Source organism: Numenius arquata, chromosome 3 (genome assembly GCF_964106895.1).
Source record: "Numenius arquata chromosome 3, bNumArq3.hap1.1, whole genome shotgun sequence".
In the NCBI taxonomy this organism is placed as follows: Eukaryota; Metazoa; Chordata; class Aves; order Charadriiformes; family Scolopacidae; genus Numenius; species Numenius arquata.
Genome location: NC_133578.1, coordinates 29,257,533 through 29,283,957, shown reverse-complemented (window position 1 = coordinate 29,283,957; position 26,425 = coordinate 29,257,533). Strand labels below are relative to the sequence as shown.

Here is a 26,425-nt window from a genome sequence, read left to right as displayed (position 1 = left end):
ACAAGCTGATAAACCCCATTCTCCTTATGTTGGGTCACTGGCCACATTAGAATCTAGTTTGGCCAGACTTTTGCTGCTGTTAAGCTTAAGCATGGTTTCCAGATTTTGTTCTTCCCATGTGAAAAACAAAAAGCAAAATAGGAGGGAAGAAAACCTAACCCTGGGGATGCTTTCTACTCTAACCATTTTGAGACAATTACAGACTAGGGCACAGCTGGGTGGGACACATTATGCAGCGATGGCATCCAGTGGCCAGCAATTTGCATTTCACTATGTAACCAAACCCTTTGTTTCAGTCAACATGCACCAACATCCTTGCGGGTTGACCTCTCTGGCATTACCTCCACTGGGCAAGCTGCCATCTCCAAGCATGTTTCATGGCCACTTCTCCCCATCTAGGCACTGCTCCAATAAGCCAACCATAAATATGTGAGGGCAGGGTGCAGCATTCATATCCCACAAGTAAAGTTGATGGATTAACCAACTCTTCTTGCAGGGAAGGTGGCTGCAGTTGCTGCTCCTCCAGCAGCAGGATATTTTCAGCTGTTGCTTGAGTGGGAAGGCCAGACAGCTGGTTTGAAACTACCTCAAACAGAGGTTTCCACCAGGAAGTTTTAAGGCAGGGAGGCAAAGCTGAAGTGCTTCTAACTTCCTAGACAATGGGGCATTGAGAAAGGAGGGAAATGCATTGCTTAGATGCTCTTGGAGCTGTTTAAAAAAATTAAATGGAAAACGTACAATGATTACAAATATTGCTGCGTTTTTATTAAAGATTTTTAGTAGAAAGTGCTTTTATGATGTTAAGAGAGCTTTTATAAACTAATTATAAAGCACTTCTAATGCCTGTATTACTCATGCTTGCTTGCTTGCTTTTTCCTCCAGTCAACCCTCTCTGCTTCACAGTCTTTCCTTTCTATTTTCCCCAGGCCACTTTGCTGCTGGCTGTCCAAAAAAAAAGGCCATGAAGCACAATAAAAGCAAACAAGCCTCAATTGCAGCGATTATGAGAAGGCCTCCACCTTTTCAGTCCTTTTCTGTTGTGAAACAGCTAGTCTGCTTCCTGGCCATTGAGCTGTGCTGCACCATCCCCCGAGGCCAGCACAGACCTCCCGGCTTCCCACCCAGGCCCTCGCGAGATCCAGAAACACTGTGACCCATCTGGAGAGCAGCACCAGAGTGCCTGTGCCATTCCTCTGGGTGCTCCTTTCCTGAAGCACACAAAGCAGAGTTTTGGGACTCATACTACTCCACACATAATCAACAAACGTATTGCCCCTCAGCCCCAGCTCCTAAGAGATGCTGAATCTTTCCCAACCGAAACATGCTTCAAGGACATTCTGCGGACATAAGCTTAGGATGGAGAAAAATATGAATGATAAATAATTCATATGTTTACAGCCATAATACAAGTCCTCCTAATACATAGACTTGTGCAAGCCTTGCTTCAAAGCCCGAGGAGAGTTGGCTCCCCAGACCGAGCTCTGACCTAGCTGGCAGCTTTCTCAGTCTCTTTGCAGAGCTCTGAAGTAGGTGAGGGCTCGTATGCAGCTAAGCCTGGTTTCCAGTGCTTGCCAGGGCCGGAGAGAGTTGCAAGGCTCTAACCTGAAGTTCCCCAATGTTTCATTTGGAGCTGTTATTTATAGGCATTTCCACGGGGTTCATGACTGCACCTGGCAAACAGCAATGATGGGATCCTCACGAGACCCTGGGAGGTGGGGAGGCAAAGAGCAGTGGCTGGCCCAAGGTCACAGAGGAAGTTTGCAGCACACCCAAGAATAGAAGCCAGCCTTGATTAGACAGATTATATTATATTGGAGGAGTCTGGCCTAGATAGACAGAGAGACAAATAGGTACTGACTGCATGCCAACAGCCCCAATTTTAGGAATGTCCCATGTTGACTTGAGCCTTTGCGATCCCTGGTCTGCTTGAACCATATGTCATGGTGTCTCAGATGCATCTGCTGAGAATAGGAAGAGAAACTGCATGTCTAGTGAAATTCAGCAGGCATTAATACTCTGCATGTAGCTGGGGAAAGGTGTGGGGAACCTCCTTAGCCACAACAGCAGCTGGGAAATGCAATTGTTCCCTTTGAAAAGGTGGTGGGTGGTTTGTTTCTCAGAAATTGTTATTAAAAGTGTAAGGTTTTTTAAACATTCTCTAAGAAAAAGCTGTTTCTTAGAAATAAAATAGCAGCTGCAGTATAGAGATGGTTAAGAAATGGTGAACCAGCAGCTCTGTGCTTGTTTTGCAATCAAGGGGCGGCTAGAATTAATGTCCATTACATGCTAGCTGGCTTAGTCGATTTTTCTGTGTCACCACCCATCTTCATGCTCGTTCATATGCCACCTTCAAACCAAATCCTTATTTCATGGCTGATTATGTTGTGAAAGGCAAGAAAACTTTTCTGTAATGTTTATACAATCTTGAACAACTGCAGGACATACCCTTCAAAGGTTAAATTGCTGCAGAATCTACTACAAAATGATATTTTGTTTATAGCTGTGATAGCAGAGACAAGCACCTCTGCTGTCTGATGAAACTAGAGCAATGAAGTTTGATCTTAGCTGCCAGCCCTTAATCAGAGTAATTAATTATAAGTACAGCAGATGAATTGGATTCTCCTTTGACTTGAACTGGTTTTACACATGTATAACTCATCATTTTAAGGGTAATCACTCCTAATTTATCCTCGGGTGAGAAGAGAATAAGTCCTCATAGACACAGATCCTGATACAGATTTGTGCACAGATCTAAAAATGGCTTGTATCATATCTACCCTTAGCCAACTAAACGTCCTCTACTCTCTGTAGAAGCAGACTCCTCACACCCAGTTTGGGATGGGTTTAATTGTTCTGCAGTGATGACAGAGATAGTTTAAATCACTCACTGATTGGACTTGGACTTTGGGTGGCTGAACACTGGCGAGATGAATCTGGTCTCAGTCTGCAGCTTGTGGGACCATTTTTGCCCATGATGAGGCAAAAGACACACACAGAGAAGGCAGAGCTTGCCCTTGGTTTTGCCCTGATGGAAATAACTGGCCCTGGCAACAGCAGAGAGAAATAGGCTATCGTTGCTCTAAATCTGAAGGGGTTTCACCAGATTCCAGTGACTAAAATGACCAAAATCTGATGGCAGCAGGGGGAGAGCCAGGCCTGGGGGTGCATAATTGCTTAGGATTTCTCAGAAGGTTGTTTTGATTTTGTTGCAGCCCATTACGTCTTGTGTAATAACAGTATTGTGGGGTTTTGTAATCATTCCACTGTGCTTTGGATTATTTTCTTATCTCCTCAAAAGTCTGACCAGAATTTCTGAGAAATGAGAAAAATCCAGTCATCCAGTCAGTCAAAAAAAAGAAAAAGAAAAAAAGAGACAGAGAGGGAAAGAAAATAACCCTAACAGATTGGAAAACTTCTTCAAAAATGCTTTGAAGACAAAAAATGGAAACTACAAATAGCCTCTATTTATACTCCTTGGGTTGTTTTCACCCCCGTACAAGCACCACTGATGGGAAGAGTCTTTCAGCAGTTACTGCTAACTTATGCGGAAAATAAAAAAAATAAAAAAAATAAAAAAAGGTAGCCAAAATACATCTTGCAAAGGAAAGAATAAAACATAGCTGCAAACTGCTCCTGTGGCAAGTTCTGATTCAGGAGGGAATTTCAGCTCCTAGCTGCTGCATGCTGCTGCCCCCCCTGAGACAGGAGAGCAAAGGCTCCCCCGCGCTTTGCCGTTCATCCTCAGGCTGCCTTCTTCAAGCTGTGTTGCCAGATCGCTGCGGAAAGGCGCGTTGGAGTAGAGAAGTGCTCTCATCTGGGGCATGTCTGGAAAACCGTTCATTATATAAGAAAACAAGATGTGCTAATGTGCACTTCAGGGGTTTTCTGCAGGCTGTTGTTCAGGAGTTACACATGGCTGTTAATTTTATTTTTGTCTCCAAAACCATCTCTGTAAATTCCTCACCCTTCTATCTTTAGCTACAGGGGTCTTTTGTTGGAAGATGGTTTTGGTATTCTTTGGGGGGAAAAAGTGACGGTGAAACTAGAAATAAAATAAATGAAGCATGGTAAGAATAGCCCCCCTTTCCATGGCGTTCTGCCTTCTGTTGCTGCTCTAAGGGAACTGAAGCAACTCACAACCTTTTCATACCCCAAAATGCAGGACACTTGAGAAACTGCATTTGCACTTTCCTCCTTCTGCTAGAATCCATCTGTGGAAAAAATTAGACTTTGGTTTCTATGTCATTTTCCTGTCACCACTCACAGCCACTTGATCACTAAGAGAAAGGGGAAAAAAAAAAGGATATAATAAAAGATAACCGCAAGGGGAAAATTTACTGCCGAAAAGCAGCAGAGCAGGCAGAAGGCAGGGGGCAAACGTCCACTTTGCTTGCTTTGCAGTGAGGGGAACAGGTGAACAGGCTTTCATCTCCTGTCAGGATCCAGTGCCCGACAGTCCAGGTGATAGACAGCAACCAGTTTGAGCCAGGCTGGCTCCAGTGGCTGGAGGTCTGGGGACTGTCTAGTGGGTGCTGATGAGGATTAGGGGACGCTCACACACTCTGCTGTGCCAGCCCCATTCCCTGAGGAATCCCCTCCACGGAGCCATAGAGAGGGATGTCCCATCACACCTCACTGGCACGGTATCGGCCTTCATGGGACCTACACTGGCTTATCAGCACCTACACTGGCAGGTATCATGGCCTTAGACGCAACATGCCATGAAGAATGAAAGAGCTGGTAATAACTGGGATCAGATGGGAGCCTTGCAGCTCAGCTTTCCACATATCACTCATTTGCACTGGCTTTTCTCAGCACAAAACTGAAACAAACACCTCGTTAAGCACCAATTGTATAAAGACGGTTGCAAGAACAGAGCCCTGACCAGCCCACCCCTCGTGCTCCTGGCTGCTTACATCCCTCATTAATGACGGCTGGCCACCCCAGGACTGGTCCTCCATGGGATGGCTTTCTGACCGCGCAGTTTCTCAGGCACGGTATGTTCACAAGACACAGTATGTTCACAGCCCAGCTCCTGCCTTAGCCAATACACAAGCAAGCAAAGCTTTGCCACCAAGGCTGGCCTGCAGCCTCTGCTATTTGGGCACTTCCACAACAACCCAACCATGCCAGCTTGTAGTAAGAGCGATTTCTGGGGCAAACAGCCCAACAAACCTGCCTGATCCCTCCTTGCATGCTCTGCAGGTAGCACAGCATATCCTGCCTTCTTCTCTCCCCAAAGTATGGGCACTTGTAGCTCAACAGTCATTTGAACTGAGCCCTGCGGAGGGTTTGAGCACAATCAATGCCTGGACAAGGACGAGCACTGTGCCGTGCACACATCATACCTTGCAGCAGTGATGGCCTCCCACCTGTGTTTTGGAGGCAGCAGTATCTATTTTGGATGTGGGAGGAATTAGCCACTTGCAGAGGCTGGTTGGTACCCCTGAAGTGAGCTCAGCCCTGCCTGGGACAGCAGGTCAGAGAGGCAGCCCTGTCAAGACGGAAGATGGAGGCAGGTACAAGGGAGTGGGCTGCTGCAGGAAGCTGGTTGGTACCTTTTCTCCTTAATGTGCTCTGGGAACAGGGGGACGGGAGCATCCCTGTTTCTCCCACAAAAAAGGGCCCTGCCACTGCTTTGTTCAGGAAGATTTTCTTTGAAGCAACCTTTTGTGTCACCCTCTTGCTCAGCCACGGTAGTGCGTCTGCTTTGTCCTGCCAGCTCAGCCATGGAATGTTTACAAGCCTCCCTCACCCTTCCAGGCTGTGGTTCAGCTCCATTGACACTGAAGGCAACAGACTCCTCTCTTGGTGTGTGATGAATCAATTACTTCCTCTGACACTCTATTACTATAGCCCTTACATCTCCAGATTGCAGATGAAAAGACAGGCTGAGAAGGGGGACAGAGAAGGGGAGAGGTCTCCTGAGGTCTCCTTCAATTGAGTTGTTGGACATCTGAAGAAATCCCCATCTGCCATATTTAAAGACACAGAGAGATGTTTTGCTCCTGAATGGCAGAAAAATCAGAGGCTTTTCACAAAAGAAAACCTAAGAAATCAAATGGGTCAAAAAACTTCAACAAGATGCAGTGAACATAGATCAATGGTGAGTCAGTTCTCGCTGCTGATGGAGATCCCAGACCTTGTTCCTGCCCATGATTATCAGTCGAATATCAGCATTACCAAAGGCACAAGGTGTGGGAACCAGGCATTACACCTTCCCTTTTCACTGCAAAATAACAACGTAAATGAAACCTCACACCAATGAAAGAGGAAGGAAGCTGAACACATGCTTCAAACTCCCGTGCTGGCAGCGGGGGAGGGTCCTACTCCTTGTTGGATATCCGTCAACAACCCCAGCTCTGAGGGTTCCCTGGGGGTTTCTACTACGTTGAGCACTTCCCATGCAAACACCCTGCACGCGGCACGGCCTCGGCAGCCACGGGGCTGAGCGTAGGGGCTGTCCCACCACCAGCGGGCAAGTGCTGCCTGTCTCAGCAAAAGGGGACCCCCACCTCGAAAAACAGGGGCGCACCCTTCTTCACACCAACCACAATACCTCTGCAAGAAGTGATGTTTGGGGCAGTGCAGCTACAGCACACACACAGGGCAACTGCCCTGCCAGTTTCTGTGCCATTTGTAACAGGACTAAGTCCTTAGCATAGGATTTCTGCTGTCAGACCATACTGCTTCAGGCTCTGCTTCTAGCAATTTATTAAACACTAGTATCTCCATGTCTGACCCGGTACTACTTTAAAACCACTACCATACTACTGGACTATGATTGCTCAGCAATGCTGTATGTAGATCCCAATAACTCCTTGGGATCCAGGTGGGGGTGGAGGGGGGTGGGAACAAAACCCCCAGGTTATTCACTCTTTCTAACGATCCACTGATCTACTTGCTAAGGCAGCAAAAGGAAGGCTTTCTATGGTATGTTTGAACTGATATATCAAAGACAGTTGCTTAAAGCGTCCTAGCTGTGATTAGTAGACCATGACTGCTATTAACTTATAAGGAATTCCAGGATCACCAGACTGTGGTTTGCAACATATTATTACATTGCCATGCAATGCTGGTGTGCAGCCGCTTGATTTAAAGAAAACTGAGAACTAGTCTCAGGCTGAAAACTAACCTCCCCCAATTCTTTCAAATAAGCTCCGTGCTGAGCTCTGGCCAAAAGCAACCAGAAATTTCTTCTGTTTTCAGTCTGCTCTCTGCAGTCTGTTCTTTTTATTTTGCATTCATATTTAATTGCAGAATTCACACCCGGCCAGAAAAGGCTGGGAACGAACCAATCGTCTTCTGCAGTGCTCTGACCTGCTCCTCTGTGATGCTGCTACGCGGCAGCCTTTGGAGGGGAGTGTGCAATGCACTGTTGCTATCTAGACTGGGTTTTATGCCTGCAGATGCCCAGGTCTTCTCTTCTTTATGGGGGGGAGGGATTTAAAGTGATTTGCCAAAGCAGGAACAGTAAATCGATAGCAGTGAAGGGGAAGAATCCAAATCTCACAACTCCCAGCCCTGATATTGCTGACGAGTCTGCCACTCCTCTGTTACAGCCTGACAATAGGGATGATATCCATTAAAAAGGCTACATGTAGCTAACGCAAACAGTTGCTCATTAAAAGCCTAAACCAGTTCCTATGGAAATCAAGGTAAAACCTCCCATTGCCTTTACTGTACTTTGCATCTGGTCCTTAACAAAAAAAGGATAATTTTTAAAATATCATTCTGGCACCCTCCTTACATTCACTAAACCTTCTAACTCCTGCAACGAGACAGCAATTCTGTGACATGGAAGAACACTGCTAACCCGGCTGTGTGATGCAAAAAAGTGACCCACAGTTAGGCTCCTGAGACCCACTTGTTTGGGATAAGCCTTTGTGAATGGTGTCACCTAGTGAGCTGGAGCACTGTTGCAAAGACACGGAAGGGTCATGGGCTCTTTGCTGAAAGCACGAGCTTCTCAACACTGTGGGTATTATCAGGCTGTTTCAGTGGGATTGCTCTACTACCATCCTATGGCATCTGCACTAAGTGGGGTCAGCAAAGATGCAGGAGGCTTAGAGCTTGAGCATGGCTTGCACTGCAAGATCACAAAAGGCACACGTTTCTGACACTTTTGGCTGGATCCTGAAGCCAGTTAGTGAGGCATCACCACAGCCAGCCCTGTGCTTGCTCCCTCCCCATGACGCTGCGGGTGACCCATGCTCCCTCCCTCACTGGCCAGAGAGGCTGAAAAAGAAGAGAATACACCACTACCTCCTCCTCCTTCTCACTAGCAGGAAGGAGGGGGAGAAGTTTCTATCTCTAATGCTATTGTTCCCAGTGTCACCAGCTGGCCCTCAATTTGTCATCATTCCAACAGGAAACAAGGTGCAAAACCAGATCCGACTCCTACGCACCGGATATTGGTGAGCCGGCGGGACATAAAAGACCCCAGGAGAGTACCTTTGGGGCCATCACCTTCTGCAGAGCCTGGACTTGGCCTGTCCCTCCGGGGAGGCTCTGGGGCACGGGTAAGCACAGCCGTGGAGTAAGCGGAGGTCTCACAGCTATGTGGATGGGCAGCAGAGAACAGCGACGCGAACAACCTTGAATTGTAAACTCATGCACTGGTTGAACACCATCACAGCTAACACATTCATTGTTTCATTTCGGAAAATGACGTGGGCTTGACAGAAATTATGAACCATACAGCGGATGCTGGACAGAGTTAAAAACAGTAGAAACTCATTTGAAGGCAAGTTGAGCTGCAGTGTCATGTTACCCAGACTGAATGATTTCCTGTACGTTAGAAACGTTGCTTCTGGCTACCCATGCCACAAATGTATGAGCAAGCAAATGCCTTCCTCAACATCTCATCTTGACTTCCCCTCTCTGCAAAGTTAAAACCCGACTCCCCCAGTGTTGCAGGAGACGCAGTCATTTCCTTGCATCCCTGCAAGAATGCTCCCAAGCCCTGGCGTTCTGTAGTGCTTCAGAAGTATTTCTCTTTTCTAAGCATTTTCCCAATCTTAAGATGAACTGCATTGCTTCTAAAATGTATACTACTAAGATAATTATGCATACTTTTCAAAGCATTTACTAATTAGCTGTCCATAATTGCTGCCTTGTCTACTCTTAACCTTCACTGATGGAAGGATGGCTTCTTGCAATGTTATGCTCTTGTTTGAAGGAGATGGTCAAGAGAGCCAGGCTGAATACTGCAGCCACCAGCTGCCTGCCTGTCTGTGGACACTGGGGCTGGCTGCAGCTCCCCCCACTGCCTGATCAAGGGACTCAGGCCAGCATCTCTGCTGCTCTCTAGGAAGGATGCAGAGCTGTTTTGTTCCAGTGCCCAGCCTCCTGGAAGCACAGGAGATGGCCATGCTGCCATTAGAGGCCTTCACTGGCTCGCTGAGCCCACATGTCTCAGCCTTTGTGCTGTGGCCCAGGAACACCACCAGCACATTACTGCCAGTGTCCCCTGGCAGGCAGCAGTCTGTGAGATGGGCACTGGGAGCATGGTGTCTTCCCTTGCCAAACCTTGGTCCCCTCTGCCCTTCAGGCTGGGACCAGGGCAATCTCCTGCCATGGCTGCCTGGTATACAGCACACATCAGGATACTGAACTTGGTTCAACTCTCTTGGCACCACTATGGTACTTACAAGGTCACAGTGACAACCACATAAATTCCCTCATTATGGTGGGCACAGTTCCTGTTTCTGGAAACGCCCAGGGCTTGACATGGGGAGCCAAAGGCAGGAGGAAGAGACTGACTGTGCAGCTCTGGGCTGTCTCCAATTTGACAGCTTCTGCCAATTTTTGGAGCCCTGGGCCCCTGTCTCCAGAGATCTTTGCCAGCATTCGGCATGTTCCACCAGAGGGGGCTGCGAGCCACAGCAGCGGTCCCCCAAATCCTTCCCAGGCAGGAATGCGATGGATTGCGACCCAGCTGCAGCACATGTTAGAAAGGGCTACAGGAAAACCCGCTGGCACAGTCAAATTATCAGTCAGACTTTTTTTTTTTTAAAATAACATTCCTCTGGTGCAGATGTTATGACTCAGCTGAAAGGTCTTCTGCTTGCAGAGGGAGCCCAAGCCCGTCCGCTGCAGTCTGGAGGGAGCATGTCCCTGTGTGTACAGCAACGTCCTGGGAATCAGCTGCAGCTCTGCCCAGCCTAATTCTCTGGCAGAATCAGCCCAAGTGTGGCCAGGGATGGCAGAGTCAGTAGCCAATCTTGGGAGGGAGCTTTTAATGGTCCAAAGAGTAGCCCAGTAGTGGGAGGGAGGCATGAATGGAAAAGGTGGTTACAAATGTAGTGATTCACACAGAGCTGAGGTTTCTGACTTGGATTTTCCAAGAAAGTACCACAGACAGAATGGCAAAATGGCAATCAGGGAGGAGCGGGCAGCTTGGCTACGTGACTGTGCGAGCCAGGGGCCAGCCACCCCTATTGCAAATGGTTCAGGTCCCTCCTGAGATCACAAATAAACCCTGGCACACAAAAGGCTGCCTAGCTACCGCCATGCCATGCGGGGAGCGGAAACATTTTGCCACAGCAGCAGCAGCATGCTCTTTTCCACTGGGTGCCACTTCCCTGTTCAGAGAGCAGATACTGACGGCATGGGACTGCAGGCCACAGTGCCCGAGCAGCAGCTGCGCTTGCAGCATGGAGAAGAAGAAACGATGAGCAGACAGGCTACTATAAGTATTTCCAAATAGTTTGGCAGGTCTTTTATCGGAGCATCAAACTTCCCTCTTGGCTCTGCCATTACTGCTGTGGCCCCATGGCTGCAGGACAGTGAGATCAACGGCTCGGGTCCCATACTCCCTGTCACAGCGTGCCCACCCTCCCGCAACAGGGATCCCTGCTGTGCCAGTGCACAAGAGCCACAACAGCAGAAGGCAACCAATTTTTTTTAACCTGAAGTGCCTTTCCAAAGCAAGGTGCTTCCTCAGGGCACAGATGAAGCAGAGAGAGAGAAAAACAAAATAACATTCTGGGGCTTCAATTACACTCCTTTTAGGATGGTGATGGTGGGAGTGCAGTTACTTCTTAATGCAGCTGGACACAGCTGAAAAATAGAAGCCCAGATGTGCCTCCAGAAAAACAATAGCAACAATCAGCATGGAGCAGCCGCCCCTGGCTGCCATCTCCAAGCTCCATCCCTGGCTGATGCTCCCGCCTCCGTGCAGGGAGGACCGGCTGCCGAGGCCGCTCTCCTCCCTGCTCTGGCGTCCAGGCAGCAGCAGGTACACAGGCCCTTTCCGGCCAGCTGCCTGGCAAGGGGAAATCACTGACCTTTCCGCAGAGGTCCCCAGGGTGCCAGGTTCTGTACAAAACACAGGAGGAAACACCTCCTGTCCCAAAGGGAATTCTAAAACAGATACAAGGAAGGCCAGAAAGGACACAGTAAAACTAAAAAGACTTTTGCAGATATTTTTGTAGGCCTTAGAATGGGTTTTAGGAATGTAAATGTTATGCTTTATGAGGAAGAAACTTTAGCCTAATAAGGTAAAATGAAATGCCGAAGGAAGAAGCAACAGGGGAAGGGGTTATGGTGTTTACCTCTGGCAGCTGGAAGCACAGACTGGCCCCGCTCCCACTCCGATAGCTGCCAGGTAGCAACACTGGAGTAGGGGGAACCCTGTCTGGCCAGAGACAGAGTGCCACAATGGGGTTGATCGGCCTGTCACATTTGTGTGAATGTGCTCTATATTAATGAACAGATATCAAAAGAAGGTATCTGCCCTGAGAATATATTTCTTAGATGCTGAACTCCTGTTTCTGTTAAGGTTCCCACCTGCAGCTGCAATGAGGCCTTTGCTTCTTCATGAAATACCCTCTGACACTCAAATGAGATTTATCACTAGATGGTCACCTATTAGTACCGCTTAACGCCCAAGCATTACACAGTGTTAATACTTGTCTCCTTCTGGTAGGTCACTTTAAAAAAATTTAAAAATCTTCCTCCTGTCAAAATCATTCAGGCAGTGATTATTGTGTACTGTTTCCATAGGTTTGGTTATGCTTCCTGTAAAGCACTGTCCATTAAGTTCTTGCAAATCCACTCCTTTGCAGTGCTGTCTCTGGGGAGCAGGCACCCAAAAAGTCAGCTTGGCTCCCAGCTCATACCTGTGGCCAGCAGAAACCCAAGTGCACTCTGGATGAACCCTGTTTCACTTGCACACAGATTGGCAGCTGGGGGGATAGAGATGCAGGCAAACTTCACTTTCAAGAGAGGTTTGATGTTAATACCTGGTTTCTAGAGAGCAATGTTGCTGCAGGAGCTGAACTGAATCAGAGACCCTGACAAATCCTCCACCGCTCATGTCCCACATGGGGGACCAAAACTCAAACTCAAACCTTTCTAAAGCTTAAACTAAAGGCTCCCTCATGCATGTACATGCAGAAATGGAAAGGATAAGACCACGTAGCACTCAGATCTGCCACAGTAAAGCAGAAAACAGCAAAGTGACAACTTCTCCAGCACAGGCAGCCCCTGAGAGCACAGGCAGCCCTCCAAGCCCAAGACCTTGGAAAGGCAGAAGCTGGAGTCCCTCCTGCCCAGCTCAACCCCTGCCCTGCAAAGAACCCCTGCCCTGCCCAATACATATTGCATACTCTCCAGACTGCGAATATAGGCCTATAGAGCGTTTATTATTGTGAATTTGCTGTGACTGCATTAGCTATGAGAAGGCTATACAGTTCAGCCTGTACAAGCAATAATAAAATCTGATAGCAACCATCATTCTTACACGCGCTGCCAAGGCCTTGTTGTGTTCATCTATGCCCACATTAAGCCTTTCTCTACCTTCTCCCCTCTCTAAACACAGGCCTGATCCTGCAAAGTGCTAAACGCCTTGCGTACACAGTGACTTCAGGGAGAGTTCATGGTGCTCAAAGCCTCATTAGCCCAGGCTTTATCTGTAGGGGGTGATGAGATCCCCAGTGACATCAATCAGCACACCTTCATTAGAGTTAGCAGAGCTACACTGATCTTTATGGATCAGAGCTGAGGATCCAGCCCTACACTTCATAACCTTCAGTACATCATCAAACCCATGCTGAATTTCTTTGTTCTCCACAGGACTGATTCTACAGCCCCATAAATGTTTCCCCTGTCCCTCTGTCCTTTTTGAAAACAGAGTTCCCCTCTCCATATACAACCCCCTTTTAATCAACAGGACCAGTGTGTCTGGCAAGACTGCTGTGTCAGGCCTGTTTTAGGAGACCCCAAGCTCCTTCACAGCTCAGGCATCCCTGTAGCTGGCTGTGGATTCCAGATTAAATACACAGGTTTATACGTCTGCTGAGACCATGTTATTAACTCAGCCCTTTATGGTGCCCTTTGATGCTGTTAATTATTCTTTACTAGCTGTTAATTGTTTTTCCCGGACATCTAGTTTCCAAGTCCCTTCTTAGAAGAAAAGGGAAAAGAAAAAAAAAGAAAAGCAAACAGCCCCAAACTCCCCATATACCAAAGGCAGTAGAATAAGCACTGCGGAGAGTCAGATCCAGCCCAAACATCTTGGACCCCCAAACCCTCAGCCTCACATGGCCCAAGCCTGAGTCTCCAGCCCTAGGGCTCTCTATGCCATACCACTGCCTAGTTACACTCCAGGAAATTGCTCTGCTCTCCCAGCATGTTTAAAAGGACTGTGGCCACTGCCACTTTCTCAGTGAGGCCACTGAGAAAAATAAGCTGTCTTTGAACCAAAGTGAAACTCAGATTGAAAGCCAGTTAACTCTTGGTTTCAGGCGGTATCAGGTTGAGTTAAGAACCACCAGTTCAATCCAGAGTAGGCTCATCCTATGTGTCCAAAGCAGCATCTTATAACCACGTAGTCAGAAGAGGCACACTTGCCCCTGAAAGGCAACGAGAAGCAGGGCTACAGGGGCTCAGGACGATGGTTGTTTTCACGTGCAAGGAAGCATGAGGCTCATACCACTAGGCAATAGTGGGAAGAGAAGGTGACTATGTACTAGAGAGGAAGAAGAAGGCTCTTACTTGCAGTCATGCTTTTCAATTTCGAAGTGAGGATTAAAGTTGAGGATAATCTTCTGGTTGGATTCAGGGGCATAGATGACCCACTCGCAGTTCTGGTGGGAGGGGTAGTCATTGGGGTACCCTGGGGAGGTGATGTACCCAGCATCCTTGGAGTTCAGGCGGCCCCCACACGGCTGAGCTGCAGAGACACAGAAGGGAAAAAGGCATTGAAACGGATTCTGGGCATCAGCTGCACACAGCCAGTCCCTCCAGGCCACTGCTATGGGTGGTCTGATACAGGCCATTCTCCTGGCTGTTGACATCCATTTGGTACTCTAATTTTTCATATTAATCTCCGGGCAAGGGCAATTATTCTACACAGCAAACCTACTCCTTTTCCCCTCCACCTCCTGCCACACTTACATATCGCACTTCACACAGACCAGAAAAGAGAAATAAACGCTCTTGCTGAGGCAATTAGAGAGCCATAAAGTAAGAGACAGAGTGATATCAGATCATCTGGAGCCACCTTGTTTTATCCCTTCTTTTGCCTCCTTTGCAAGCTGCTCTGTGGCAGTCTCCCACAGCTGCTTCAGGAGACACCAAAATTTAGACACATATGGTCCTCCATCCAGCTGCAAGAGCATAGCAAGCTTTGCTGTACCCAAGTAAGGAAACCAAGGCACAGCAGGGCTGATGGCAAGTCCAGGTCCACCAGTGGGAGAGCCTAGGACAGCGTCCAGCCCTCCTGGCCCTGGCCCACAGCCCCATGAGAGCCCTTCTCCGCTCGCTGTGCTCTCCCTCCCCAACCCCACCTGCCCCCACCGCCTCATCTCGGCAGATTGGCCTTGTGCCTCCTGAAACCTTTCAAGCTAACCTAGCCTTTGGAATTGCAGACATAGATAATCAGCAGTGGTGGTTTTGTGGGGCTAGCCCACAAATGGCTGGCAACAGCTGCATGGTGAGTGGAGGAAGCACTCTCAGCTTTGGGTTAGAACAGGCCCTGGAGGGTGATTTCATCTTCAAAAAAAACACTTAATCTCATGAATGCTGCAAATCAAATTTATTATTGCATTACTTGCTGGGAGGAAAATCTGCATCACAGGGTCAGTTGATAACGCACTACAAATCCCAACAAAGTCCCTTTCTCCACAGGGCCCCTATTGCGTGCCAACCTCCCCTGCCACCGCCCCGTCCTGATGGGCTGCCACAGCTGCCCCTGGAAGACAGCATTGCCTCCTCACACCCAGAAAAATGGGCAGGAACCAGCAAAATGGGAAAAATCCAGAAAAACCCAAACCCTAGACCCCTTCACAGGGCAGGCTGGCAAGAGTATAGGGTGACCGCAGTCCACATCGCAGAAAGGCTTTCCCCTCCCTGATCATAAGCAACATGGGACACAAACCCTAGTGGGTTGTCCCCACAGCCTCCCCTCAGTCCTGGAGGGCTCTGGTGCCACAGGAGGGTGCAGTTGGGCTTTCCTGGGGCCCAGATGTCCACTACTTGTGATGGGGCCAGAGGCTCATCCCATGCCCCCGAGGGAGCTGAGGCACAGGAGAGTAACCACACATCCCACATCCCATCGGCTCGGTGAGCCAAAGGTCTCTGCGCTGCTCCCCACTACCCTGGACCTGAAAGTTGTCCCTGTCCCTCCCACAGCAGCACTCATTGCAAAGCCCCAGGACCACCCAGGAGAAGTAAAGCAGCGCAGACTTCTGTGGGCTCAACACCATGCTGCCGGTCTGGCTCTGTCCCTCCGCCAGGTCGTCACGAGCCTGTCCATTCTCAGTGGGGACATCCCAGTCCACCTTCAAACTGCCCTCTTGCCAGAGCCAACGCAAGCAGCAGGAGAGAGGCAGGACCCCTCAGCAGCAATGCTTCTCGGAAAAAAGCACTTTGAATAAACAACCTGCTGCCTGCACACTACCTGCATGCTGCCTGCAGAAAATGCACGTGCCCTGTACGGGAACAAGGGCAACAGGAGGGCCCTTCATGGGGGAGCAATGCTTCCTTCACCATGAAAAAGCACTCTCTCAGCTTCCCCCATATTTTTCATGCCCTCTAACACATTCATTCTTCAAAATAACTTTCTTCTCACACACCCAAAGGCATCTTTGCAGCCTTCCCTTTTTTCTTAAAATAATCCTGTAAGTATCCTGAAAAATACGAGGGGAAAAATTGCAACACCACCACAGAGGAGCTGAGAATATTCAAAAACATCTGGTTTTGTTCCACTGGAGAGCTTGCTCAACAGACAAACATTTACAAACCTACGTTCTTGCACAAATCTCTTCTCTCAGCAAGGCATATTTGCCCACACACGTGCCTATGTGGGTTTGAGGGGGGAGAGAGAGAGAGAGACATTCACGTGGAAGGAAGAAATTCTCGGACTTGTTGACATCAACGTACAAATAGACGTGTAATTCACACTTCACTCATGTACGCACTTTCACACCTTCTCATAAAAATTCACACCTCGTTTGCACACATGTCCACCCCCTCCAGGAAAGAGAAATACTCAAGCTGCAGATTATTTTTCTTGGAAAGGGCAAAGTCTCGAAGCAATGAAAATACAGTCAATACTTCCACACCTCGTCATCCCCTCCCCGTCTCTCCAGCTTTCGCACACATGCTACCCGCTAGGCTGATACCACCAACATCACCCACCACTCAGAAGCTGCTAGCCCCTTACTCGCACCGGATACTATGAATACTCTGTGAGCTGTTGCAACTCAACCAGTTGGAGGGGAACTGCAATGTGAACAGGGGTGTCAGCTCCAGCTTGCTCTGGCTCTTCCCTGATAAATGAACTCAGGAGCAGAAACCCGGGTTTAGCCTGATCTCAAAACCTCTCCCTTGCTCTGCAAGGCCATCCCAGGTCAGTGGGACTGAGCTAAGGAAATCCCTGGGCTTGATCCTGATTTCAGGTCAGTTTGGTGCCCAAGTTAAACTGCTGGTGCTGGTAAGGAGAGCCTGGAGCCCAGCTCTCTTCGACTGCGATCTCTGCAGCATAACAGGACAAGCAGGCAAAAACACTAAACAGACAGAAGAACCAGTCACATCCCTCAGGTGTTCAGATACCACCAGGAAAATTTTGCCATCTTTCTGTAGTAGGGAAAGCCTTCCACCTGCAGGAAACTTTATCTGTGTCTCTGAGGAACAGATTTTGCCCTTTCATTCATCCCTCCCCAAGAAGGTCCAGAGAAACAAAGGGGGCTGCTTCAGTACAGCACTGCCTTGTCCACGCACAGCACCAGTGCACGTGGTAGGCAATAGCATACCAGGGAAACAGGGGCTTCTTAGAGTTGTCTGAGAAGGCAAAATGACTTTAATATCTTTGTAATTGTTCTGTTGAGCTTTTTCTCTTTTGATTCACTGGTATCTAGCAGATAAACATCTGCAACAAAAAAAAACAACAAACAAAATCTATCCCTGTGCCCACTGACAGGCAAAGGGTTTACCTTAGCAGACATGCCAAGCACTGGCTTTCTGAATAAAATCAGGCCTGTTTTGTACACAGCAGAGGGTCAAGTTTCTACATAAATGTGTCCTTTCAATCCATGCAAAAATATAGAAAAAGAAAAAAGGTGAGTGGCATGACTACTGCCCAGGCTGTGTGCTTTGGAAGCAAGACGTGCTCCACAGCTAATGGGCTCTGGCAGCTTTTGCCAGCCCTGAATTCACTTAATAAAATTAAAATTAAATTCTGAAGTATAAGCCAAGTCTGCCAGGTGCATGGGACATCCCATTGCTCAGTAAGCAAAACACAGGCATTGAAAGCAAACTGCTGGGGCCCCTGCCAGCCTGCGCATTGGAGGGGCCAGGGGAGCACTGTGCTGATGGCAAGGCCACAGGAGAGAAGCCATGCTCCTCAACAGAGGCCACAGAGGTTGGCACTCCCCAGGAGTGTCAGAGCAGGCTATGTCCAGGATCCCCAGATCCCCTCCTTCATTAAGGTCCACCACATGACTTACATTATCCCAGCAATCCTCTCCTTACAGGACCTCCCAACAGGGGAACTATGCAAGAGGACAACCACCAAGCTATAGGGATGGGAAAGGAAGATGCTCAGGAGGGCGGATTCCTGCAAACGCCACAACATACAGCAGGCAACTCCAACATTTCCCACGGAGATGGGTAACTGCTCTGAGCTCCTCACCCTTTGCAAGGGGCAAACCCCTCTTTCCCTGCCCTGACCTGCTGGAGACATCCAGGCTGATGAAGTCTCCCCCTGCCTGCCCCAGGCTGCAACAAGCAATCATCACTCAGGGGACCCAAAAATAACAACCAGGTTCCAGGAACCTCCACCCACACTTGGGGTTTTTCAGCTCTGCAGCTCATCAGCTCATGCTGAAACCTTAGGCGAGGAGCAGAGCATTCTCCTACTTGAATTTCCTGCCGATTAAACCCCTCTGGATTTCCCTCACCCCGGGAGAGCAGGGCTCACTGTTATTGTTGGACCTTCAACACAGAAACTAAAGCCAACTCTGCCTGTTACAAAAATAATCATCACCAGAGAGGCCCATTTCACAACAAACACACATACTACAGCCTCTCAGAGCTTGTAGCGTCCAGCAGAAAACTATCATGTGTTTTGATCTGCTGGGTTCAGTTTACTTTGGGGATGTAATTCAGGGCTGCACAGAAAATTTAAGACGTTCTTGTTGCCTTAGAGGCAATCAGCAGCATCCATGTCTGTGCTGCTCAGAAAGAGCAGCCTTTGAGGGCAGCAAAGGAGCAAGCGAGAGAGATGCCGGGAGTCCCATGGTAGAGGGATGCACTGCCCGGCCTCATCACTTATTTCTCTTCTTCGCATGAGGCCCTCACACCCCAGCTCCACACTCTCATCTAACCAATGCAGAAGATTTCTATGTCCTGGGATTCAGCGCTGGGCAGAGGAGATTTTCCCTGCCAGCCCTCTGACTGCGCAGCAAAATACAGGTCTTGGCATGCACGACCTACTGCTCTCAGAGCTGCTGAACTTGGCTTGAGCCTTTGTGCAGCAAACCCTCTGTTTCGGTCCTGTTAAAGTCAAACAGCTCTTCAAGAAGCGAAGTTTTTCAAGGTCCATGTACATCCAAGCATTTTGCCAAACCCTGGCATGGAGGGGAGAAACAGGTCTCTTCTGCCGACGATTCATTACCATTAATGTTCATCCTGCCTCATTCCGCAAGCTCTGGGCCTGGGGGAAAGTCTGGGCACGGCTAATGTGGCACGGCCTCTCCCCCTAAACTGTACGGCACAACTTTCACATCAGGCAGGAACACAAATGCGAACTCTCGGATTTAAATGATACAGCTTAGCCATTGGCCAAGGAGAGAGACATAGAGCAGAGGAAGCTAATAAGATTAGATATTTTATCCCCAGTAGCATAGATCATTTTAGCAGAAGCGTGTTTGCTTTGGATTGCGAGATAAAGCTTCAAAGGCTTCCTGAACAAATTAATGGACAAACACACCCAAACACCACAAAGCACTTACACGCACATTTCATCCCAGAGCGATACCCACATCCACCCCCTGGGATTTCACACAGCCAGGGAAAGTCCCCTGAACATTTCATCAGGGGAAAATGTTCTTTACCAGTTTAACTAAAATTTCACTTAAAAATAGAGGCACAGCAAAGCAGAATTTAAAGAGTGCTTTTGTGATCTGAGCTAGGATTTTGTCTGATTCCAAGTGTCTCAAGCCTGTCACAAGACAGGCTCATAAAAACACTGTCTGAGCTTAAGCAAGAGGGGAACGCGCCAATCCATCAGTTGAGGAATGCAGCCGTTTGACCACTTCCTAAGGCAACCGGGGAGGGATGCAATATATTCACTTTATAACGCTGGACAGCAGTGAGAGGGGAGTGCCGGAAAGCTCAGCAAATGGAACATTTTAGCTGTGAGCCTTTGCAAAAAGGGATAATTTTAAATAAGAAGAGAGTGTTGGAGAGAGGAAGAAAGAGGAGATTTGGAGATTTCTGATACCTGCACTTTCTTTGCCATGCTAAATCCACAGAAGAATTAAGTGGAAACCTGAAATAGAGACCTACTCAAGCTTCACCCTAGAAAATGAAAGGGCCAAATCCTGTGTGCAAATCCAGGTAAATTTCCCTTGAGATGAGCTGAACTCCAGTGATTTCCACACCTGCAGTTCTGGATAGCCTCCTTCCAGGGGGTGGCATCACTTCATACCACCCGAGTCAGTGGTAACCTTGAGCTTTAAATGTTGCCACTTTGGGGTGCTGGTGGTTCCCCTTCCTCCTCCCCCCCCCACCTTTGTATCTTTGATGCGATTTCCTACCCTGGTTTTACATGGTGCCACCTCCACTAACTTTGTTATTTATCATCTTATATCACAGGCAAATGCAATTCCAATAGGGCAACCAGCTTAATAGCGTTAGTCTTTATATAGATACGTGTGCACACAATCCTCCTGGCTTGCCTGCGAATGTAATCGGTGGGTCTGGAATAACAACTCCTGGCTACTTCAGTAATCATTCAGGAGAGTGTGTGTGTGTGTGCACATGCAAGGGAGGGCGATAACTGCATATTGAACGTGCAGAAATCATGACTGTTTCACCTGCCTCTATATTAGGCTCCCAAGGGTTTGAAGTCTTGTGGAAGTGCACTGCCATCTCCCAGAAATAGGTGGCAGCTTCAGGAGACCTTCAAGCTGCAGATCGGGCAGTTTCTGAGGAAACTTTGCTGGTATCACAGGCAGGGAAACAGAGACTTGGGGAAGCTTGAAGGCTCAGAGCAGAAGGAGAAATAAAGCAGAGGCTTCCTGCATAGCAGCCTGCCACCCTACCTGTGGGTTACACTCGGAAATAATATGAGGATGAAACAATTTGCTGAGCCACCCTTGTGAATGCTATCAATAACAGGCTTGTTTGAGGGCCACAGAGAAAAAGCAAGAGACATTTCTAATTCCACACATTAAAGAGCAAGCCATGGATTCACCTAGGATTCCTCTCTAAAGAGCTTCAGGCTTGATGAAGCGTGTTTCAATGCCTCTGAAATACTAATTAGTATTGTTATTACGACAAACCCAAGAAGAAAAAAAAAAACTTCTCTCATCTCCCCCTGCGCCCTCCCAGCTCCCTCACACCTTTCGAGCCCATCTGTCAGGGTCCGTTCTTCACAAAAACTGAGTCTTGGCTTTCCCCACCCGGCGATGGCAGTTTATTCCTGCCTCTTCCCAAAGCAGCTGCCAGAGCCTCTCTGAATCCTGCACCACCCCTGGCTCAGTCCTGCCTCCCAACGGCTCTGTTGGAGCCACAGAGCAAATACCAGTGCCTCAGCAGTGGGCAGCCCCACGGATGGGATGGGAGAAGAAGCAGTTCGTACAGAGCTACCCGGGGAGAGGCCCCACAGCAGCTCCCTCCACACATGCTGCCGAGCAGCAGCAGCTTCAGCATTTACGATGGCTTGCTCAAATCCAGCTACTGCTGAGCCTCACTACTAGTGCCGAAGTTATTATACATTCTGGCGAGTGTCTTAAACACATTGTTTCCTGCTGAGTGCATAGTCAGCGGTCAAACAGAAAGAGAGGAAAGCAGGAGCGAGACTGGGGGTGTGCAAGAGGTAGAAAGTTGCCAAGGGGCTGTGGGAACACGAGGGAGAGTATGGGAAAGGGAAGAATGCAGGACCACGTGTGTGGCAGGCAGCAAGGTTGGGGGGGACCGGAGGGGGCTTTATGCGTAAGAGAAGAGGTAGAAATTTGTGTGCTTGTGAGGAAGGGCGAGGAACCAGGGAGATGGTAAGCGTGTGCGTATATGTTTACACACACAAGGGCTTGGGGTTTTCCTCCCTCCTCTCCCCACAGGCATCCCCCCCCAAAGCAGAGTCCAAAGGAGCCTTTCAACAAAACATAAGCAGAGTAAAAGGATAGCATCCTTTTGGCTTCACCATCTTCCTAGGGGGGACGTAGAGAAAGGCAGGCATTCAAGCCCCACATAGACAGCACTTCACAGCTAGGGGTTGACCCACCAGAACAGCTAGGGCAGATGTCTTGCCTTTGTCTCAAATGCACGGGGAGAAACCAGGGCAGGTTTCAAAGACCCAGAGCCCAGCACTTCATCTCTGGGGCCCATTTTCTTTGGCTCATCAAGTATGAAGAGGGGGAGAAGCATTCAGACAGAAAGTCTCTGCAGCCATCCATCCCTGCAAGTAATACTTCGGGCTACTCCGTGTGCCGACTCAATGCTTGTACCCCTTTCCCCAACCTGTTTGGGAAGAGGCTGCCTCACCAAGGCTGCAGCCAGGGCCCTGGCCCCGCAGCATTACCCTAGCTGTCCTCCTCCACGTGATCCACAGGCACCACTTGCACATAGAAAGGGTTACAGATTCGAGTTGTGATTTCGAGTGTTTGGCGCTGTGCCTGCCGACCTCGTGCTGACAAAACCTCTCCTCTGTGTCTACACTTGTTTCTTTTCACTGCACAGGCATCAAGCCTGGCTCAGGATTTGGCCTTCTGAGACTGCGATTTGGCTCAGGCAGGGAGGAGGCTGACCCTTTGATTCTGAGTAAGACTAAAACCATGCTACTGTAGCACTAAGCCGTGTGCAACACTGCTAGCAACAGCCCTGATTTATGTTGTTGCTAGTATTGCGGTTTCCACCAGGGTGTAGACAGGGATTTTGAAAATAGCCCAGCTACCTCTTTGTCTGTGTATTATAATTAGAAATGTGTCAAAGGGCTGTTACACAGTGAGGGTAGAGCTGGAAGTGTTCACACCCCGCTTCTGCTCCCACCTCCGTGCCGACATCATCAGCCCCAGCTTGGGTGTGTGCAGACACATCACCTCTCCACACTTCCCGGATTAGACAACTGTATTCCCGAGACCCCATGGGGACATGGTGGCGGTGACTTCACCACACAATGGAGAGCAAGTTTAGCAGCTTCCAGTTTGCTCTCAAGCTGCTGCAATCTGCCCCCACCATCGTGGCTAAATGCAGACTTTTTCTATTTCGATTTCAGATAGTATCACGGGTCTCAGATATAGACAATTTATTTTCCTAGCGCAGCTGGTCTGTCAGAGGTCATATAATTTGGCAGCAATCCCAGTGCTTAAAAATTAATTTTTCCTTATTAATACAACTGGGGGTCCCACAGGATAGGATCCCAGCCTTATCTGAACCTGACAGCTTCCTAAACCCTATGAAGGATGCTTTCTCCTCTCAGGCTATCTGCAATACAAGGCCACCAAGTCCTGGAGCCCAGTGGCACGGGAGGCTTCTGCTAGGAAATCAATCCACCCGCCTGCCCAGAGCAGCACGCTGCCGGGACAGGGAGTGCTGCCTTCTCCAGCCCAGCAAAGTGGGTCGCTTTCTCATTTTAACCTTCTAGGCCATGCACGAGATATCAAACACAGAGTAAATACTGAGGAGGGGGCTGGGGGGGAAAGAGAGGAGAAGCAGTAGGGCAAGGAGATGGTAAGTGCCTCCATAGAGCCCCCTGGGACTAGTATGCCTGCCTGTCTCTCCAGACACCACACACCATGATTTTTCTGTGGCAGAAAAGTTAGGAAAACAAAATGCAGCATCCTAACCTGGGTCAGAGCCCCCCACTGAGCTTGTATCAGTTGTTTTCAGTGATGCTCCTGACAACTATCTGATTCCTAGGCTAAAAAAGCTTTTGTTCCCAGTAAGAGCCAAGTTAACAGCACAACGGGCAAAAGGCATTACACTCAACACTTGCGTGGGTGTGTGTGTGCGCATGTTTGTATGTGTGCAGCTGTGTGCCTGCTTGGCAGCAATTTGTTTTGGTCCCTCTCTCCACCTTGCTACATCTCCTAAGTCATTACTAAAAATACTAGCTTTTAAGCAAAGTATTTGGAAGGCTTCAAGAGTGAGCTTTGCTTGGAGCTGCATAAACATCGTCTGAATCGCTCAGTACTTGGGTCACTCGAATCTGTTACTTTCTTACTTGATTGCTTTTTACGGGAAGATGAAAAACACACAGCCATCCAGCAGCCTTCAGATTTATCTTCCAGGGTCTCCCACCCACTCCCCTCCATGGTTATCTCAGGGTTTGCTTGGCTACATACAAATTGGCAGCTGCACTGTTTATCTCTTACTGTAGAAATATTGCACGACGGTTTTTTCCATGTGGATTATCATATTATTGTCTATTAAAAACATCTCCCCTCTCTACTAACCTCCCTTAGGGGACCTTAGAGGGACTTTCATAATGGGGGAAAGCTTTCAGATACACCAGACTGAAACATAAATCCATCTACCTCTGGCATGTTTTTCTTACTAGGCTGGCTAATTTACTGGAGCATTGCCTGATCGAGGTTCGTGTCCCGTTACCCCATACCTTTACTCACTGGGTAGCAATAAAGTCATTTGACTGGGTTTTACAGCATTGCAACAACATCTCGGCAAACAGCCGCCAGTGTCAGCCACAGGGAGACAACTTCCTTGCTGGCTCCAACACCATGTGATGCTCTGCTTAGCCGGGAAAACCCTGCGTTCAAATAAACATTTCTTACAGCAACTGAACGGCCTCAGAGACATGGTTGGCTCATAAACCCCTTCCCAGTTAGAAGTCCTGATCCCAAGCCCACTCAAGGATAGAAGGAGGTGCACACACAGACACAAGCACACACTTGGGCTCAGCAGTCACAGGGATCACAGCCAGGCTGGCCAGTGCACCCTCAGGAGCAAGCCTCAGGTTACAGCCCGATCTGCCTCAGCACAATACCCACTCCAGGAGACCAGACACTGCCTCTGCAACAGGGACCATCTAAAAAGACTGTCGCACTTGGCAGGGTCCTCCCAGGACCTTGCCCTTTCTCTTCACCCCATCGAGTGCCTATTCATTTGTTTTCCTATTTGAACAAAAGATGGGACTATGTTTTTTTCTTTCCTTTATAAGCATAAGGAAGAAGGCGATGCCAACCGGCAACTGAATGTACACGGAGCGTGTTTTCCGGGAATGTCTGTGCTTCACTGCTGCAAAAAAAAGAGGGACTTTCTCAGGTGGCAGATGTTCTCCCCTTTCCAAGGGGGAGCTGGTGGCTGTGCCGCCCCACGGCGTGGGGAAAGACAGGGACCAACGCACGCACATTGTGCCTTGCCATCTAACGCTTCCCGGGTCAGACCGCAGCTCAGGACCCTGCGTCCCCGAGGGCTGTCCCAGACACGTCCCGAGGCCCCGGCTAACGGGAAGGGAAACCCACAGCTCAGCAGCTAGTGGCTTGGCACCACTATCTTACCAGGGCAGCTCCCGGGCTGCTGACCGCAGAAGGAGCCCCAAGAGAGCAGTGGACAGCTGGGTGAGGCACATCCTTTTCCCACCAGTGACTGCTCCAGGTGGGGACTCTTCTGCCCCCATTAGCCAGACTCAAAGCCAGCGGCCGGGGAGCACAGGGCCCAGCCTTAGTCCGCCCTTGCCCCTCTCCTGTCCCTAAGCCGAGACAACGCAAGCGCCGGGGCTTCATCCCAGCGCCTCCTGACAGCCCAGCCTAGCTCTTAAGCGAAGACCAGAAAAACACACCCGCGCCCCAAAACCTGCCACGAACTCCCCAGGTCCCGGGACACCCCGGCGTTTGTAAAGTAAATGCGGGTCCCGCACGTACCGCGGGCAGGCTTTCCCGGGGGGCTGCCCATAGGACGCCTCCCACGGGCGAGTGCCGCGGCCACCGCAAGCCTCGCCTGCTCCCAGCGCCGCCCTGCTCAGCTGCCTGCTCCCTGCCAGATGATTTTAATTTCTCACCTAAAGTTTCCCGAGGTTGTAAGCAGGCACGGAGCCGCGGGCATCCGGACGCGGGTGTCCGTGATGCGGCCGGTCCCTACCGCTTCCCCTCCCTTCCCCGTGCCCCGCAAAAAAATCCCAGCACGCAACTTTCCAATGCGGCTCCGTCCCCTCGCCCCTTCACGCCGGGCGATGGGAGCTGCGCGGCTACACCCGCTGCGCGCCTTGCCGGGGGGGCCGCCCCATCTCCGCCCCGCCACACGCACGAGCCCCCCCAAAACCCGTACTACGAAAGCTGCGCGGCGCTGCCGATTCCTCGTTTATTTCCTTATGCGATGCCCGAGGCCGGGCAAAGCTTTTGTGCGTGTGCCCGGCACCGCGCACAGACACCTGAAAGTTGGGCGGGCGCGGAGGGCTCCCTCGCCCACGCGTGGCCGGGGGCATCCCCCGCCCCGGCGGCCGCCTTACCTGTCTCCGCCGTGCCTCCGGAGCCGGGCAAGCACAGCCCTAGAAATCCCCACGCGAGAAGAAACGTATCCATCCTTCGGCAGAAATTTTAAAAAAAAATGAAAATAAAAAAAATAAAACGTAACACCCGAAGCTGCGGGGCCGGGCTTCGCGTCCCTGCCCCGGGAGCGCCGCGCCCCGCGTGGGCGCCCCACTCGTGAGCGGCTCCGGCGGGGCTCAGCGGGGGCCGGCGGCCTCCCCCGGGCCGGGGCTGCGGTACCGGCGGAGCGCCTGTCCCCTAGGGCGACCCGC

The 26,425-nt window shown here is 49.6% G+C and overlaps 1 protein-coding gene across 4 annotated transcripts in view; it reads right to left on the bottom strand.

Moving 5' to 3' along the window:
- NRP2 (neuropilin 2) overlaps positions 1-26,207 on the bottom strand; it is an 87,525-nt gene extending 61,318 nt beyond the window's left edge. For all 4 annotated transcript variants that reach the window (XM_074144904.1, XM_074144905.1, XM_074144906.1 and 1 more), the window contains exons 1-2: positions 26,135-26,207; positions 14,002-14,179 (exon numbers count right to left, since the gene is read on the bottom strand). In XM_074144904.1, the coding sequence (XP_074001005.1) occupies positions 14,002-14,179; positions 26,135-26,207 (251 nt within the window). The remainder of the gene's footprint in view (positions 1-14,001; positions 14,180-26,134) is intronic.
- Between the last annotated feature and the right edge of the window lie 218 nt (positions 26,208-26,425).